Source organism: Vigna umbellata, chromosome 2 (assembly GCF_029865625.1).
Source record: "Vigna umbellata cultivar VRB3 chromosome 2, Vumbellata_1.0, whole genome shotgun sequence".
NCBI lineage: Eukaryota > Viridiplantae > Streptophyta > Magnoliopsida > Fabales > Fabaceae > Vigna > Vigna umbellata.
The window spans coordinates 45,020,545-45,036,644 of NC_142166.1; the positions used below are offsets into that span (position 1 = coordinate 45,020,545).

The 16,100-nt window shown below is 31.2% G+C and overlaps 1 protein-coding gene and 1 pseudogene across 3 annotated transcripts; one reads left to right on the top strand and one right to left on the bottom strand.

Annotated features, from left to right (window-relative positions):
- Nucleotides 1-1,672: 1,672 nt before the first annotated feature.
- On the top strand, nucleotides 1,673-5,481 carry LOC148204096 (uncharacterized; annotated as a pseudogene). The gene is made up of 14 exons (XR_015784393.1): nucleotides 1,673-1,907; nucleotides 1,997-2,070; nucleotides 2,169-2,285; nucleotides 2,362-2,391; nucleotides 2,470-2,613; nucleotides 2,857-2,946; nucleotides 3,595-3,647; nucleotides 4,028-4,118; nucleotides 4,194-4,264; nucleotides 4,356-4,425; nucleotides 4,562-4,614; nucleotides 4,759-4,852; nucleotides 4,958-5,055; nucleotides 5,141-5,481. The product of XR_015784393.1 is annotated as an uncharacterized LOC148204096 (transcript).
- A 3,026-nt stretch (nucleotides 5,482-8,507) lies between these two features.
- Nucleotides 8,508-11,618, bottom strand: PEX4 (peroxin4). 2 transcript variants are annotated; one of them, XM_088107033.1, is made up of 6 exons: nucleotides 11,480-11,618; nucleotides 11,351-11,371; nucleotides 10,950-11,069; nucleotides 10,738-10,866; nucleotides 9,407-9,536; nucleotides 8,508-8,835 (listed from the first exon to the last, which is right to left on the bottom strand). In XM_088107033.1, the coding sequence occupies exons 2-6, from the start codon at nucleotides 11,354-11,356 to the stop codon at nucleotides 8,747-8,749; spliced, it is 474 nt and encodes a 157-aa protein (XP_087963159.1). In that variant the 5' UTR covers nucleotides 11,357-11,371; nucleotides 11,480-11,618; the 3' UTR covers nucleotides 8,508-8,746. The 2 variants fall into 2 exon arrangements, with proteins under 2 accessions (XP_087963159.1, XP_087963160.1); XM_088107034.1 differs by having other exon boundaries at nucleotides 11,351-11,387; nucleotides 11,480-11,578.
- Between the last annotated feature and the right edge of the window lie 4,482 nt (nucleotides 11,619-16,100).

Genomic DNA, 16,100 nt, shown 5'->3' on the forward strand with positions numbered 1-16,100 from the left:
ATTGGCCCAATAACTTAAACGTTGGCTCAATTGCGACCCAATCTTTGACCTGATTGACTGTAGCGGATGAACTGAACGGTCCTGAGTGGATGGACCGAACGGTGTCAAATGTTAACCGTTCGGTCTCCACTAGATACGATACAAATAGCATGAAAATTGTTTATATATCTTGTCCAACAAACACAAATTCTTATTACTCTATTTAATGCTCTCCCAACAATGGCTCAAAATCTTAATATAAAGCACAGAGAAAAGAGCGTTGGAACATCGATACATTGAAGACTATTTTCATGACTTCTTCCTTCGTTCCTTCATCGTCTTTTTGCTTAGATTTCATATTATCTAACACCATGACTAGCTAAAGGTGGTTGTGCGAAGGAGGCTCTGGGAATGCCTTTGTGCAAATAAGGGAACAAGGCTATGCGAATGAGGGAACGAGGAGTCAAAGGTAGTTATGTGAATGAGGCTATGCTAATGGTTGTATGCAAATAAGGCAAACAACCTCTACGAATGAAGGAACGACCCCTGCCTTTACAAAGAACGAGGCGCTAAAAGTAGCTATGTGATGAAGGATCTGTGAATGGCTCTGAGCGAATGATGGAGATGTCCTCTGTGAATGAAGGAATGAGGCGGAATGAGGCTTTGGCACTACAAACAGGGAAATGTCAATATGAAGAATAAAACAATGCTCTGGAGAACAAGGTTGTGAAAAGAGAAAGGGAAGGAAAATATGCAAGAAGAGGGAAAATTGATTTTCCAAATCCCTAATCAATTTCACTCAAGTGTTTATCGACGGATCTTAACCGTCGATAATGAGTCATAGACTTTATCGATAACTCGCCGACAAATATTTACATATACATACATTTATCGACTAATCTATTTGTTAGTAACTAAACAATCATAATCTATCGATAAATATACATTATTGATAAATATAAATTCATATATAATTAGCCATTGATAATATCATTAATTCTTATAGTGCATTATAAAATTTAAAATTATAAAATAATTAACTTAAAAAAATTAAATCGACGGACATATTTTGTTTTAGTACAACACATCTTATTACTTTTAAATTTGATCTACTTTATTTTTTAGTTTATATAATTAAATATAATATTAAATATATAAAATAATCATGAAAATAGTTATTCTTTTCTGTACTATCTTAATTTATAATATTACTTGTTATCTTAATTATATTAGTTAATATTTTTTTATTTTCATGTTAAACTTACTATAATAAAAAAATTATTTAAAAATGTCAAGATATAAAAAAATTTATACTTTTGTAGGAAAGAAATCTAGATAAATTACTATTTTTTAGATTTAAAATATATTTGAACTTTTAAACATTATATTTTGCGATGATACTTTTATCTTAAATAAAATATATTTGAACTTTTAAACATTATATGAATGAGTTTAAAAAATTGAATTTTACTTGTGAATTCAAATTTATTTATCCGAAAGTCTACTTTATTATTTAATCCAAAAAAGTTGTTGGAAGGGAAAAAAAACTAATAGACTATTGGGACAAGAGAGACACAATTCTGATAATTTTGACCCGTCACCCTCGACAAAAAAATGTGTGGATATATATTAAGCCATAGACTAATAATAATAATAATCATAATCTTGAGCCTTTGATTAACCTAATATTTTTCCTTTCATCCATATTATTTGGGTCAGCTGACACATGCTCATCATCAATTTCAACATTCAATCATTACAACCCAACTGTCAAAGTCTCGTAATTATAAGAACCGTCTCCCAAACTCACTCTCAACCTAAATCCCAAACAAAAATGGCGGAAAAAGAAGCCATTGAAGAAGCTCATAGCAAGCTTCGATTCAAGCTCCTTCGAGAAATTCGTTGGAGTAATAGACGAGAATGTGAATGTATAAGAATCGACTTCGCTAGTTAACTTTCACAATCTCTCAACGATTCGTTTAATTGAATCTCATTCTTATTTGTGATGCTTGATCAGTTCCTCCCAAGGTTCGTCATTACAGGAAAGTGGTGTCTCCTTATTATGAAAACTCTCCTCCGACGAAGGAAGAGGTACTGTGATTATTGACATTTGCAACGTCTTTTGCTTGTTTTTTTGTTTATTTCTTAATTTTCAATGTCTTGGTGGTTGAATCGGCTGAAAATTATAGATGGAGATAATGGAATCGTGTCCGAAGGTGGACAGAGAGAACCTTGAAGAGTTGCTTCAGGAGGAGAACTTCTACTTGGTTATGAACTGGAACCGAGGTAGTGAATCTGGTGATGAGGTAGGTCACTAATCAATTGCTTAGGAGTTGAATTTTGAATCGGTATTTTTGTTAATGATTTGATTTTGTGGTTCAGGAGGATTTCGCCGACGCTCCTGATTTTGTGGTTGGTCAGTAATTAATTCTTTTTCTTGGGAGTTCTTATTCTGATTTGATGTTTTGGTTCATTGATTTTGGATCTCAGGATATTAGATCCAGAAGAAGGATACCATGGGTGCCGGTGTTAATTTATAAACCAAAGGAAAGCGATGACCATAAGAAAAGGCCAGCGGTTGTTTTTCTTCACGATATGAATAAAAACAAAGAGTTCTTCCGTCCATTGCTTAAGGTTGTTGCTGTTTCCTACACCTTTTTGTATATATATACATTACTATTTTTTCTTAAATTTAAACAACTCTTTATAATAAAAGAAATATTCACATATAAAATATATACATTATCTATAATAAAACTATTTAATTTCGTAATTACTTTTTATGAAATTTATTATATAATTTAATATTTTTTATTATTTCAATAATTATTATAATAATAATCATTTTTTTATAGTATGTTGTTTTTCTGGTTTTAGGCGTATGCTTCGCGGGGATATATAACCGTTGCGGTGGATGCATGTTACCATGGAGAACGTGCCACGTACACAGTACACGCCTATAGAGATGTACGTGCTTCTCAAGAAAAAACGTATGAGTTGTGTCTATTTTTTGAAACAATAATAATAAATAAAATAAATAAAGATTAACTATTTTAATATTTATTAAAATAAAAAGGTATTATTCTAACTTATATTAAAATTATCAAAAACTTGTTAACAAAAAATTTGACTTGAAGAATAATGGTTAGACTTTAGGAGAACTGATTTATCTATAAAAAGATATTATTTTTATGTTTGCTGTGTTGTTCATATACATAGAAAGAAATGGACTCTCTTTTGCTTACATATTAAGATTGGAAAGTTAAAAAGAAGTTATATATATAAGGAAAATGTTATTTGGACAACAAAAGTTTGACACAATTTTGACAACGGCGACGTGGCAGCTGTGCATTGGCTCAGTAAATTGAAAACAAACCAGAAAAAACCCAAAATACCCCTCACCCCGGTTCACTGAGCCAATGCACAGCTGCCACGTCGCCGTTGTCAAAATTGTGTCAAACTTTTGTTGTCCAAATAACATTTTCCTATAAATAAAGAAGAATAATGCTAAAAAATTTAAATGTGTCAAATAATATTTTTTCAATTTAAAACTAACCATGTTTTCTTTTATTTGTTTTGGCGGCAACTCTACCATAAAAAACATAAAATACTCAGGCACTTACTTATGCGTGGAGTTCTGTTGCACGTCGCCATTCATATATGAACCGGTAATTTCTTATTGACTTTAATGATTATGCACTGTTAGCATGACATTATTAAAATTATTGTTTTGTATTGGTTAGTTTGAGATTAGATAATAATTGTTATATTACACTTATTAGTTTGTGATTAGATCACTGAACCAAACTGTTTTATATTATAAATATAACCAATCTCTTTGTTATTTATCAATTAACATTACCATTTTGGATGTGATAAGTTAAAACCTTCAATATTAGATTAATTAAAGATTATTTGGTTGTCAATGTGATATCATCATTCTGTGACGGGTTATTGCCTGTTCTCGAGTGGGATTTGGTCCAAAAAGTGTTTTAAGATTGATTTGTTGGGTTAAAAAATAATGGTGTATTATTTCATGTTGTAGCAGGTTTGCGACTTGATGAGATTGGCAGATTATCTAACAGAAAGAGAGGATATAGATCCTTCTAGAATAGGAATCACCGGAATATCACTTGGAGGTTGGTTGAGAGATGTTGAAAGGAACTTGTTTGATATGGTTCATAATTTGTATATATAATTATTGGATGATGCAGGAATTCATGCATGGTTTGCAGCAGTTGCTGATACTCGCTATTCTGTGGTTGTTCCTCTGATTGCTGTTCGGGTGACACTGCTGAATGATTGAATGGAGTTTTTGTTTAGAGAATTGTGTTTCTGAAACAACGACCCGAAAACTTATGTCCTATATATTGCAGGGATTTCAATGGGCCATAGACAACGATAAATGGAAGGGTCAAGTTGATAGTATGGAGATTTTCTTTGAAGGTATGCAGCACATGTTTTATGATTTCATATGAACATCTAATAAATTCTTCAAATTTTTTAAGGAAGTTTAAAACAACTCGTCATAAACATCCAATAAAATTATATGGTGAAGTGAGAAGAATGTTGTTGGATGCAGTGGGTCGTCATAATTTGTGTAAAGATCGTATGGACAAAGAAGTAGTGGAGAAGGTCAGCCGAGTTTGTTTGCAATCAATTCCAATTTCTTTATGCTTTGATTTATTGGTATAACAAAACATGATTTATTCGAATTACTTTAAACTTGTGGAAAATGGATACTAGAAACTGATGACATGATTTAATATTTCTGATAAGGTATTTGATCATGTTTCTCCTTGTTTAACTTCGGAATTTGATGCGCCCTATTCAATTCCAGCTATAGCACCACGTCCATTGCTTATTATCAATGGTAAGACATTTTTCATTTTCATATATAAAGCAGGCATCCATCCCTATTTAATTATTTTTTGAATATTTGTAACTGAAACATTTGGTTGGGTTTTGGGAAATGTAGGTGCGGAAGATCCACAGTGTCCCGTTGCAGGCTTGGAAGTTACAAGGTCAAAGGCTATTCAGGCATACCAAGCTTTTCAGTGTGTAGATAATTTTAAGGTATTTGTTGGTCACTTTGGTGAGAAAAATATTCATTATAACAGTGACTTCCTTCATCAGAATGATTGGTAGCTTTTACATGCAGTTTATTGCAGAAGCTGGAGTTGGACACCAATTAACCAGATTGCAAGTGAAGGAATCATCTGATTGGTTTGATAGGTTTTTGAAGCCTTAGTTGACGTGTTCGCATATTGGAAACGAAGTTTTAGCTTTTTAAAGAAGCCTTAGCTAGTGTCCTCATATGTCTTCATAAATTATACATTAGCTTCCTATGCTTCACTAATTGCTTCATTCCATTGTCTCTTTTAGATTATTGGGTATACACATTGAAAACGAACACTTGTGTAATCTCTAAATGTAGGACGTCTATCTATGTAAGATGTTATCAAAGTTATATAATAATAAAATAATGTCTTTTAAATTTAACACTTTATTGATATTTAATGTACGAGTGTTGTATGTATGTTAATGTTTAATATGTATTGAACACATAGATACACCATATAAGAAGTGTATTAAAAAACTTTACGGCAAATCAAAATATTTTTTTCTAATAGAATATTTATTCTAGTTCAACGTAAAATATTGAGTTAATTTTATTTTTTATTTTTTGAATTTTGATGTAAAATTCAAATTCGTCTATATTTGAAAATTTAGTATATGTTAACTTTTAAACTTAAAAAATAATGAATAATTTTTTTTATATGTCAAACGTATTTTATATGTCTCTTAATGATTCCGGATAAATTAGATAAACAAGAATTGTTATGGTTTCAATTAATGTATAAGTAACGTATACGGAATAAAGGTTTTGTGTTTGAAGATAAAATGATAAAATATATTAATTTTGAGAAATGATAATAATAATTAAAATTATATGTAATATAAACAAATAGAAAGTACAACATAGAATATAATTAGTTAAAAATTGAAATCCTTAAAATGTTGACCTATTTTATTTTAGTATAGTATATCTTAGTACTTTATTTATTTTGTTATTTATTAGTTTATATTACTAAATTTAATATTATATGTAAAATATTAATGAAAATGGTTAAATTTTTAGTGTACGATATCAATTTATAATATTATTTTTTATCTTAATTATATTAGTTAATATAATTTATTTAGACGTTAAACTAGTTATAATTGTTTTTACTGGTCAAGTATGCAATTGTAAGATAATTTAGCTCTTCACTTTATTCTCTACAATTTGTCTGTGGTTGTTTTAGTCAGTTTAATAATACAAGTCTCTTATTTATTACCATAATTAATTCAAATAACTTTATAAATGAGTTCCAAACATAAAAATAATAGTTGGACTACTATTTCAGTGATTGTGAACTAAAATTAGACTCGAAGAATAATGGTTATTAAGATTTAGGAGAACTAATTTTTGTACAAAAAATATTGTTTTTATTCAAATTAACATTACGGCTTTGGATGTGATAAGTTGAAACCTCCAAATTTTATACAATCATCCGCAACCATGTTTGTTAATTTTTATTCAATGATTTACTTTCTATTTTAATTTAATATTTTATTATTATTTGAAGACGTTAAATGGATATAATACAGAATTCGGGTTGTCAAAATATTTTTCCTATTTAGTTAAGAACTTTATTAATATAGATGTAGTTCTAACTTAATTTTAAAAAAACTTACTTACATGGTGAAATTTGCATTGTTTTTTTCTCTTAGATCATATATTTTTGGATAATACGATTAAGAAATCATATTTTGAATACACCTTGTTAAAATATGTCAACTACAAGTTTCTTCTTATATCATCTCCGACTTTCCAAATTGTAAAAAACACTTTTTGGAAAGCTTATATTCTCAAATGAATGAAAGACGGTTGATACTAAGAATGTGGGTATGAGAACTCAGTTAGTTGGAGATTCTATTTGGGTATGTTTGGAAATATGTTTTGAAAGGACAGAATGAGAAATGTTTTAGTTTTGTAGCAATGGCTGATAGTTAATAATTCACTTAGACATTTTTCATTGTTCGAATTAAGTACTCACGAATTTATTTTTTTATATCACTTTAATAAATTAATAAAAATATTTTATATGCATATAAACTTAGGTTCATATTTTGTTTTATTTAATGTGAAATTTTATTTGTATCCTAATACGAAGATTCACACCAATTAACAAGATTACAACTGAAGGAATCATCTGATTATTGGTTTGATAGGTTTTTAAAGCCTTAGCTAGTGGCATCAGATGTGTTCATAAATTATAAATTAGCTTGCTATGGCTCATTGTCTCATTCAATTCTCTTTTTGTGATTGTATCTGCCATGATATGAACAAACCAAAATGTTTTTTCCATATCAAATCTATCTTCCTAGTTCAAGATAATTCTAATAGCCATAAAACGTTACAGTACCTACATTAGATATATCTCCAAAGAGAAATGGTTCTTATTTGTTCTACATACTCCATTTTGTTAGAAAAAACTATCTCTGCTTGTGATTCACAGTAAATGTTGAATCAGACTGATTATGGTTTCAACCAATTTTCTAAGATTGGTACTTTTAATTTTAAATTTGTTCTAAGTGTCATTTTTCTTAATCACTGTCCCTCTTTAAAATGGAAATTGGAGAATACTCATTAAAATACAATTTAAATTAAGATAATTAGATTTTTTAGAGACTTAAATAAGTAATTTTTTTATGTGATATAAATAAGGTAATTTTGTATATATTATTTTTACTTTTATAGCCAATAGTTTAATTTAATATTGTACTTTTATTAAAAAAACATATTTTACTTAAAACTTATAAATTATTTTTATATCTTAATTTTCATATCAAAATATTAAATCGTTATGAAATGAGTTTTTATCTATAAGGAATAATTTTTTTATGTCTAAAGATAAAAATGATAAAATATACTAGTTTTTATAAATAATAATTATAATAAATTTAAACTCTCTGTAATATAAAAAGTAACCATTATTCTTTCTTGTCTATTCTTAAACTCATAATCCAATCAAGTTTAATCAAATGTATTTCCTAATTTTAATATGAAATTATTTTATCTTAATCGTCCTTTTTCATTTCCTATCACATTCAATAAACGAAGTTATTTCCTCTTTTTGCATGAATATAAAACCTGTAACCATGAAACTGGAAGAATAAAACCATAAATGACCATATAAACCTATTCAATTAAGTAAATATTATTAGTTACTAGCATTATGTTTTTTAATACATCCACTCTGTTACTTAAAAAAAATCACAAAAAAGGGTAAAGCAATAAGAAAAACCGCTTTTATTAAAAGAGTATTTCAAAGCCTCTACTGGTACCAATTAAAAGTGATTCCGTTGATTCAGTATAATCCAGGCGCTTTTAAAACGCTTTGGACTCAAATTTTTGCAATTGCAAGCTCGTCAGCATAGTTGAGAATCAAACTATGGAATGCAAGTTCAAAATGAGGCTATTTAAAACTAAAGTATTTAAGGTATTATTGGAATATATTTGAGATCAATTCCAGCATGAATCCAGATATACGGAGTAACGGATACAATCTGTACAAGTCACTACTACTACTACTTTAACACACATCATCAACACAATCAATATCGTGTCTTAAAATGTATACATTTCAAACAAATGAATATTATACCAAAGAACTGATGTATCTATTGTTAACTTGTTAAACAAGTCATACAAAATCATTCAGCCTTTCTTTGGCATTGCTGCAAGTCTTGTGTACATTCTTGCCATGGATTGGTAGCCTCTAACATCGCCTGAACGCAGAAGATTGCCTGTAACAATAAACAAAATAAGTGGCAGAAAAAAATATCTCCTTTCATCCTGGTCAACATTATTACAAGTTTTTCATCCTCACCTTTGTTAACGTATTAGATGGAAAAAAAAAACATCAGGGCATAGTTTTGGACTGAGCTGACACCTTAAGGATTTGAAGTTCTTTAGTTTTCCATCAATATCTCAATAAATCCTTGAATTTCCCAACAAATACCAAAGTGCTCTTGTAGATAGTTTTTAATCAACAACAAAAGTCAAGTGATATACATGTGAATTCATACATCACGAGCAATTAAAGACAACAAATGAAACATCAGATTCTAGTGCACCAACTTCCCATCCATTCTCTCAAGCACAATTGAATGTGCTTTCGCATTTTTTCAACCCTCAAATATAATTTAATTAGATCCCATGATCAAGGCCAAGTACACTACAACAGAGTATCAAATGAATTCGAGTTTCTTTCTTGCAGTTTTTCTAGTCAGTTGGGGGAAAGAGATAGGACAAAAAAACTCTTGATCCACACAAGAGACAAATGAGAAAACAATAGAGAGGAGAAAGTTTGTCAACCTGAATCACAATTCAGTGGGCTGTCAGGTTCTGGATGGGCCATCAAAGCAATTATAGCCCTACAGACAGATTGAAGGGTCCAAGCTGGGCTCCAAGCATTTTTCAAGATATCCAGACAAATCTCCCCAGTCTGAAAAATTACTAGATGTTAAACCAATTTTCATGGAGAAATGTTAAGAATATCAAATCCAATAGAAAAAAATGTATCTATTAACATATAAAGAACAGAACAAAAAGAAAAAAAAAATAATTGACAGGCAATTAAAATCAAATCAAAGGCTTTCAATTTCTAATTAGTTGTGAAACTGAAAAGGGGATAATTAATAGTATGCATTAGGTTTCTTAAACTAAAAAGGTTAGCATTATTGGTCTTTTCATCATTGGGAAGGAAACTAAACCATCTGAGACCAAGCACAAACACTCATCATTTATAAACATCACATATTTATAAACATTCACATAATAGCACCAAACAGTGAAATGGAATAGGAGCTTCGATTTGGAATTGACATTTAGAAGTTCATCTAGAACTAGAACAACAATTCTTAAGTCCAATTCCATGGAATTCTAATATAATTAAAGCGAACATATCTCTGCCTCTAACCTCTACCCTCTAAATTACAATTCCTAAATTCATGCTCACCATTCAGCTGTGCCCGCTGTCCATGTTGCTCCAGCTACCACCCATCAATGTCGTCACCACCCCATTCCCACCAATTTCTGCCATGGCACCCCCAGTCAATCATTGTGGTTGTCATTGGCATTACTACTACTATCAAGAATTTCTACTGTCACCCCCACCACCTCTGATTGTCAAAATTGTCATAGTCATTGTTACCACCAACATCCCCCATTCCCATTGATAACTACCGCCACTCCTACCATCACTGATAACCACCGTTGCCACATCCATACCCATTATCCCTACCACCACTCCTATAGTTATTGCTACCCTCTTCACCTCCCCCATTACACTCTTACCGATAAATACCCCTAATTAAAAAGATATGACTAAAAACGGATTCAAATTAAACATAGAATTATAATTTTAATCTCTAATTCCTTACACAATCCAAACATGGGAATTATAACTTGAAACCAACCAGAATAGCAATTATAATTCCAAACAAATCAGAATAGGAGTTGGAATTACAATTTTGAATGCAATTCCAACTCCGTTCACCAAACTAATCCATAAATAATTTTAAGTCGATGCATCACTTGGAAAACTTCAGCAACCATTCATCAGTGAAAATTGTGAAAAAATTAGGATAATGTAATTTTCCTCAGAAATCACACTCGCTAGTTCATAACAGACAGATCCATCCTACCTTAAAGTGAACATTTGGATGAAATATTTTTGTCAAAAACCGGACTTGAGGAGGCTGTAGAGGATACTGATCAGAAACAGAAAAGGAAAGCTGGAACACCCCTCCCTCGTAAGGAGTCTCAGAGGGACCCTACTTGTAAACAAAACAAACAAATGTGAGAATCATCACAAACAGGTCGTAATCAACAAAGTCCTGGTTAACACTCAGCATACCTTGACAAAAGCCGTCCATTTAAAAATGTTAGATTCATCACAGACTAGTTGAATATCAGGATCGGCAGTCTTTTCTCGCTGCACCTCATGGTACTCCTTGAACAGCCTTGCCTTCGATGCCTGCACTTAAAAAATCTCAAACATCTTATTATTGAAGAATAAACCTTAAGACAAATGCAAATGATGGCATCAAAACCAAAACCAGGTACAAACAACCCACCCAATTGAATTCAAAACACCTAGTCCAACAGCTAACCCACGCCATAAAAAAACATATATTCACATTAATTACACATCACCATCTACTATTCACACAGATAGATTTACTCGCAACAGTTGCATCCATCACAAACTCTAACCAGACAACGAAAACAAAAACAAAAATACCAGGATAAACGAACCTGCATACTGAATTCCGCACCCTGAAACACAATTTAGCTGCAGTATTAAGAGATTGATATATTTGAATATGCATCGTTTGAACAAATTTGAGAAAGCTTAAACAAGATTCAAGGAACAGAGTATCGTACCCGGTCTCCCGAGACTTTGATTTCGCGAGAAAGAATATAAATAATTGATGTATAGGGTTGGGAGATTTGTAGATCGGAAATGAATGAAAAAGTAAAATAGAAATCTGCAATAAGTAAACCCTAAAATAATGGACCCCACCAATAATACTATAGTCTGGAACCCATTTAGCACGCTTGTTTGTTTCCCTCAATAAGAAAAAATGGATGGCCAATTTAGTAGCAAACATGTATGAAAAATACATGCTAAGGTTTTTAGGACTATTTCATAATTATAATATAGTTTAAAGAATTGATTTAGTAATAAATCAGATATTATTATGTAATAAAGTTTTAATATTAAATTGATTTGAAATTTTTTAATATTCAGATATTAAATTAAATTCTTTCATTTTTAAATAGTACATTGATACTATATCATTAATTTAAGACTGAATTTATTTACTTTGTGTAGTTTTTAGTTACAAAAATATAAATAATTTAACTAAATATTGACTAATTATTTATCGGACAGATTTATATAAAATTTCATAAATACAGTAGATACTTTTCTCCAATTAAATTTAAAAATTCTGTTTTTGTAATTTGATTTTTATTATAAATATTAAATTTAATTAAGTTTAAATTTCTCATAAATTTATATGTTTTTAATTAAGTTTTTATTAAAAATATTTGTTTTACTGTTTACTTAAAACTTTTATATGTTTTCGAGTTTATACTATTTGATTTTTTTTTCCACTTGAAGTAAAGTAGTGCATCTTATTTTGCAAGATTAGTGTTTATTATCTAGACATGGAAAATAAAAATGAATTGACTAAGTTTTAAGGTTTTAAGTTTTTTATAAATTTGAGAACACCACCATCAATTAAGATGAAGTGACTATATTATTTTGCAATTTCAAAAACAACACCACATATTTAAACAATAAAAAAAAAAGTTGCAAAACTCTAGTTATCTTTATAACAATAACAACATTGTTTTATTTTATAAAGTAAATGGTAAAATAAAAATTAAAACAATGTAGTTTCATTAATATAATTATGGTTTGATAATTTCTGTGACATCCCAATTATATAATAACCTCGATCATATAATATAGGTGTCAACATCCAAACAAAGAGAACAGTGAGAGTATGACTTACAATTAAGTACAAAATTACAGTCATCCAAATTGAAGACAAAATTTTAAACTTAAACAGTTTAGAGTATTCAACACTTCAAGCGTTTAAATAGGAAATTTCTAAGTAGACTGCACTGCAGCATCAGCATCCTCCAACTCTTGCTCCAAGGGAACCTCCTCGACAACATCTGCTCCCATCCAAGTGGATGATCATCGCCAAAGAAACATACCCAAGCAACACAAACACAGAAGCAAGGGTGAGCTAGACATAAAAAGCATGTTATTCAACCTCACACGACATGCAAAAGTCATTCAAACATATAATACAATCAATTGATGTCGTCATGCTTAGTTACATATAAAAGAACAATTAAAGCATACCCTTTAAACCATAATTCAAATACTCAACACGACTCATCCGGATTGGTATAACTGTCGAACTATTGGTCGTCTTTGCACTTGCGTAGTTCAGCTGACACTCCCCAACACTATGCAAGGTAAATCCCCCATCTGTCTATGTCTAAACTCTAAGACTATAGACGAGGACCTCCCTCTACTCTCACCACTTACACTGCTCTCCTCTATTTGAGCATGAACAGTGCTTCGAGTGTAGGGATAGACATACCAGTTCAAAGCTCCATACAGTTATACAGAACAACAATAACATCCCACACATCACTTTCAATCATCTCGCCCTGAGATGTCCACTTCATACTCAATTACATCATTTCAATTTGCAGTCACATTATTTCAAGCCACACAATTCAAATATATGGATATACATACATCCTGGCAGTCAAACAACATCAAACAGCTCAAACAGATGTGGAAAAATATGAAACTCACTGAACCAGGTCTCACAACGCACCAAAATGCAAGGCAATACAACAAAAATTCGCATAGCGCACCACCCTTGGTGCGCTGAGCGAATTTTCCTGACGAGGGGAGTGTTTTTCAGCTAAAATTCGCATAGCGCACCCCCCTTGATGCGTTGGGCGAATTTTCCTGACAACAGGACAACTAAAATTCGCATAGCACACCCAGGTCGCTATGCGAGAACTCAGACAGAGACCAACCTCCCCAAAGCTCTCGTTATGCATCTCACTCGCTCTTCGAATTAAATGGGTAGTGATCCCAGACCACCACCAGTCGCATAGCGACAGGATTCGCCATGGCGAGTCCATAAACAGTGAGCATCACCCTCTAGTAATTCGCACAGCGCACCAACTCGCACAGCGAATTACCAAGATAGTGAGCACCCTCTACATAGCGACACTACAGAATCTGCAGAACGTGAATTCTGCAGAATCATACACTCACACTAATCCTTACCATTTTCAGTTATTTTCCCCAACTTCTAACCCCCCTAATTCTTGTATCACACCTAATTAAACTTGTCTAGATGATTATAAACGTTCTTAGCATTATTCTAAAGTGATTACTACCAAGTTTTCAACTTAAATTTCCAAGTTCAACAACCCAAGGACCCAATTTTGATTCTACCATTTTAAACATGACTTTACTCAGTTTTATGACCCTAACCTGTTCTAATTGACTCATACAAGCTAGCCACACTATCCAATTGCACTCAAGACCACCTATGCTCAACCTCCCTACCTCAGTTCCTCTCAAAGGACCAAAAAAACAATACTCTCTTAACATTTTACTCATCTAACATGACTAACACAGGATTTCCACCTCAACAACATCTCCCTAACCCAATTGGTCATCGGAGAAGAATCAGATGTCTGAACGCATCAGTCTCACCTTCGACGCCAGCACATATGACTAGTCACAACTGACTGGACCAGGCCAGGGCTGCTCTATGATCAGGGATGTGCCAACTCAGGTTTTTAAGATTCTTCTATCCTACCAACAAAGTGCTCTCAACAAGTCACAATTGATCCCTCCAAACTGTTTCAACACTGTAAACTCACCCTAGACCTATGTTACTCAAAATAACTATGTCACTTCCCTTAATTTGACTTGGACTACTACCAATTTACTCAGAACAGTGCATACTTACCTTACCTTCCATCTAACCCTCCTTTGACAGAACCCAAACCTTAAACTTATCACATTTGAAAGATTACTCAGTCCAACCAAAACCACAATCACTAATTCACATCATAACAACTTACAACCAATACATTTTTACATGCACAATTTCCAGCATCACAACACCAGCCAATTTATACTCAACAGGTACATCAACAGGAACATAACAGTTTAATTCAGCACGCCAATTCAGGATTCAACATGCATAAATCTCATAAATTAATTTCAAACAAAATAACTAGCCCCCCTTACCTCAGAGTGTATTTCCAAGCTCACAAGGACGCCCCTTTTTGGGTATCTCACACACGCGAACTCAATCCAAACCCTACAAACCACCAAAGTGGTGACAGCAACAACTCTTAGAGCTTTATTTGGCAGAAACAGGAAAACGACACCCCCTAGTAATGTACAACCAGTACTGTTGCATGCTTTAGGTTCGAAGATATTGAAAGAGAAGGGAAAAACGACTTACCCGTCCAAACGAAAATACGATCGGTTCAAAAGGAAGCCTTCGGTGTGGTGAACGTCTGAGCACCTTCCAACCCAAGATTGAACGATTCAGAGAGTTGGAAATTTAGAGAGAAGGCCGAGAAAACATTTAGGGCAAGGGTTTTAGAGAGAGAAAAGGAAAGAGCTCAGGAAAGTTGAAAAAGAATTCTGAGAGACCCTTCCTAAGGTTAAGCTGGCCTTAAGCTGATGGGCTTGGCTGCCCCACATAGGGCACAATGGCCTTAAACTTTTTCAGGCTCTTACAATTTCACTTTTTATTCAATTGTTTAAGTTTTGTAGTGTTTTGTTTAATAATATAAAATCAACTTGTCTCGTCATATTAACTAATTATAAAAACTCAATTGAAAAATATAAAAAATTATTATAATTAATAGAATGAAACTTTTGTAATAGAAACTTTAAAATAAAAATAATAAAATTTATAAAAAAAATAAAATAGAAACTTAATTAAAATTCAATTAAATCATTATTTTATTAAACTTAATTAAAAATAATTAAAATTCAATTAAATCATTATTTTATTTTCAATGTAGAGATGTATACAATGTTAATGTAAAATAATAGTTAGATTACACAGTCAACTACAGAAACTTTAGTGAAAATTATAAAAAATTTAGATTATCAGTTGAACAAAAAAAATTATAAATAGAAACATAAAAATACTCATATTTACTAAAAAGATAAAACTTTATAATATTAAATTTTACATGTTATTAAGAAAAAAAACAGTTAAATATAATTAAAGAATAATAACTAAAGTACCTATATTTCTTTATATAAGTTTTCTCTTAAGTTTAATATGTTTAAAGAAATATTTTCAATTAAAGTTTATTACAAATCATTTATAAGAGAAAAGTACGTATAACTTTATTTTTCTAATTCTTTTTAAAATTATACTTTTACTAAAAGATAAATAAATGAAAATTTTATAAAATC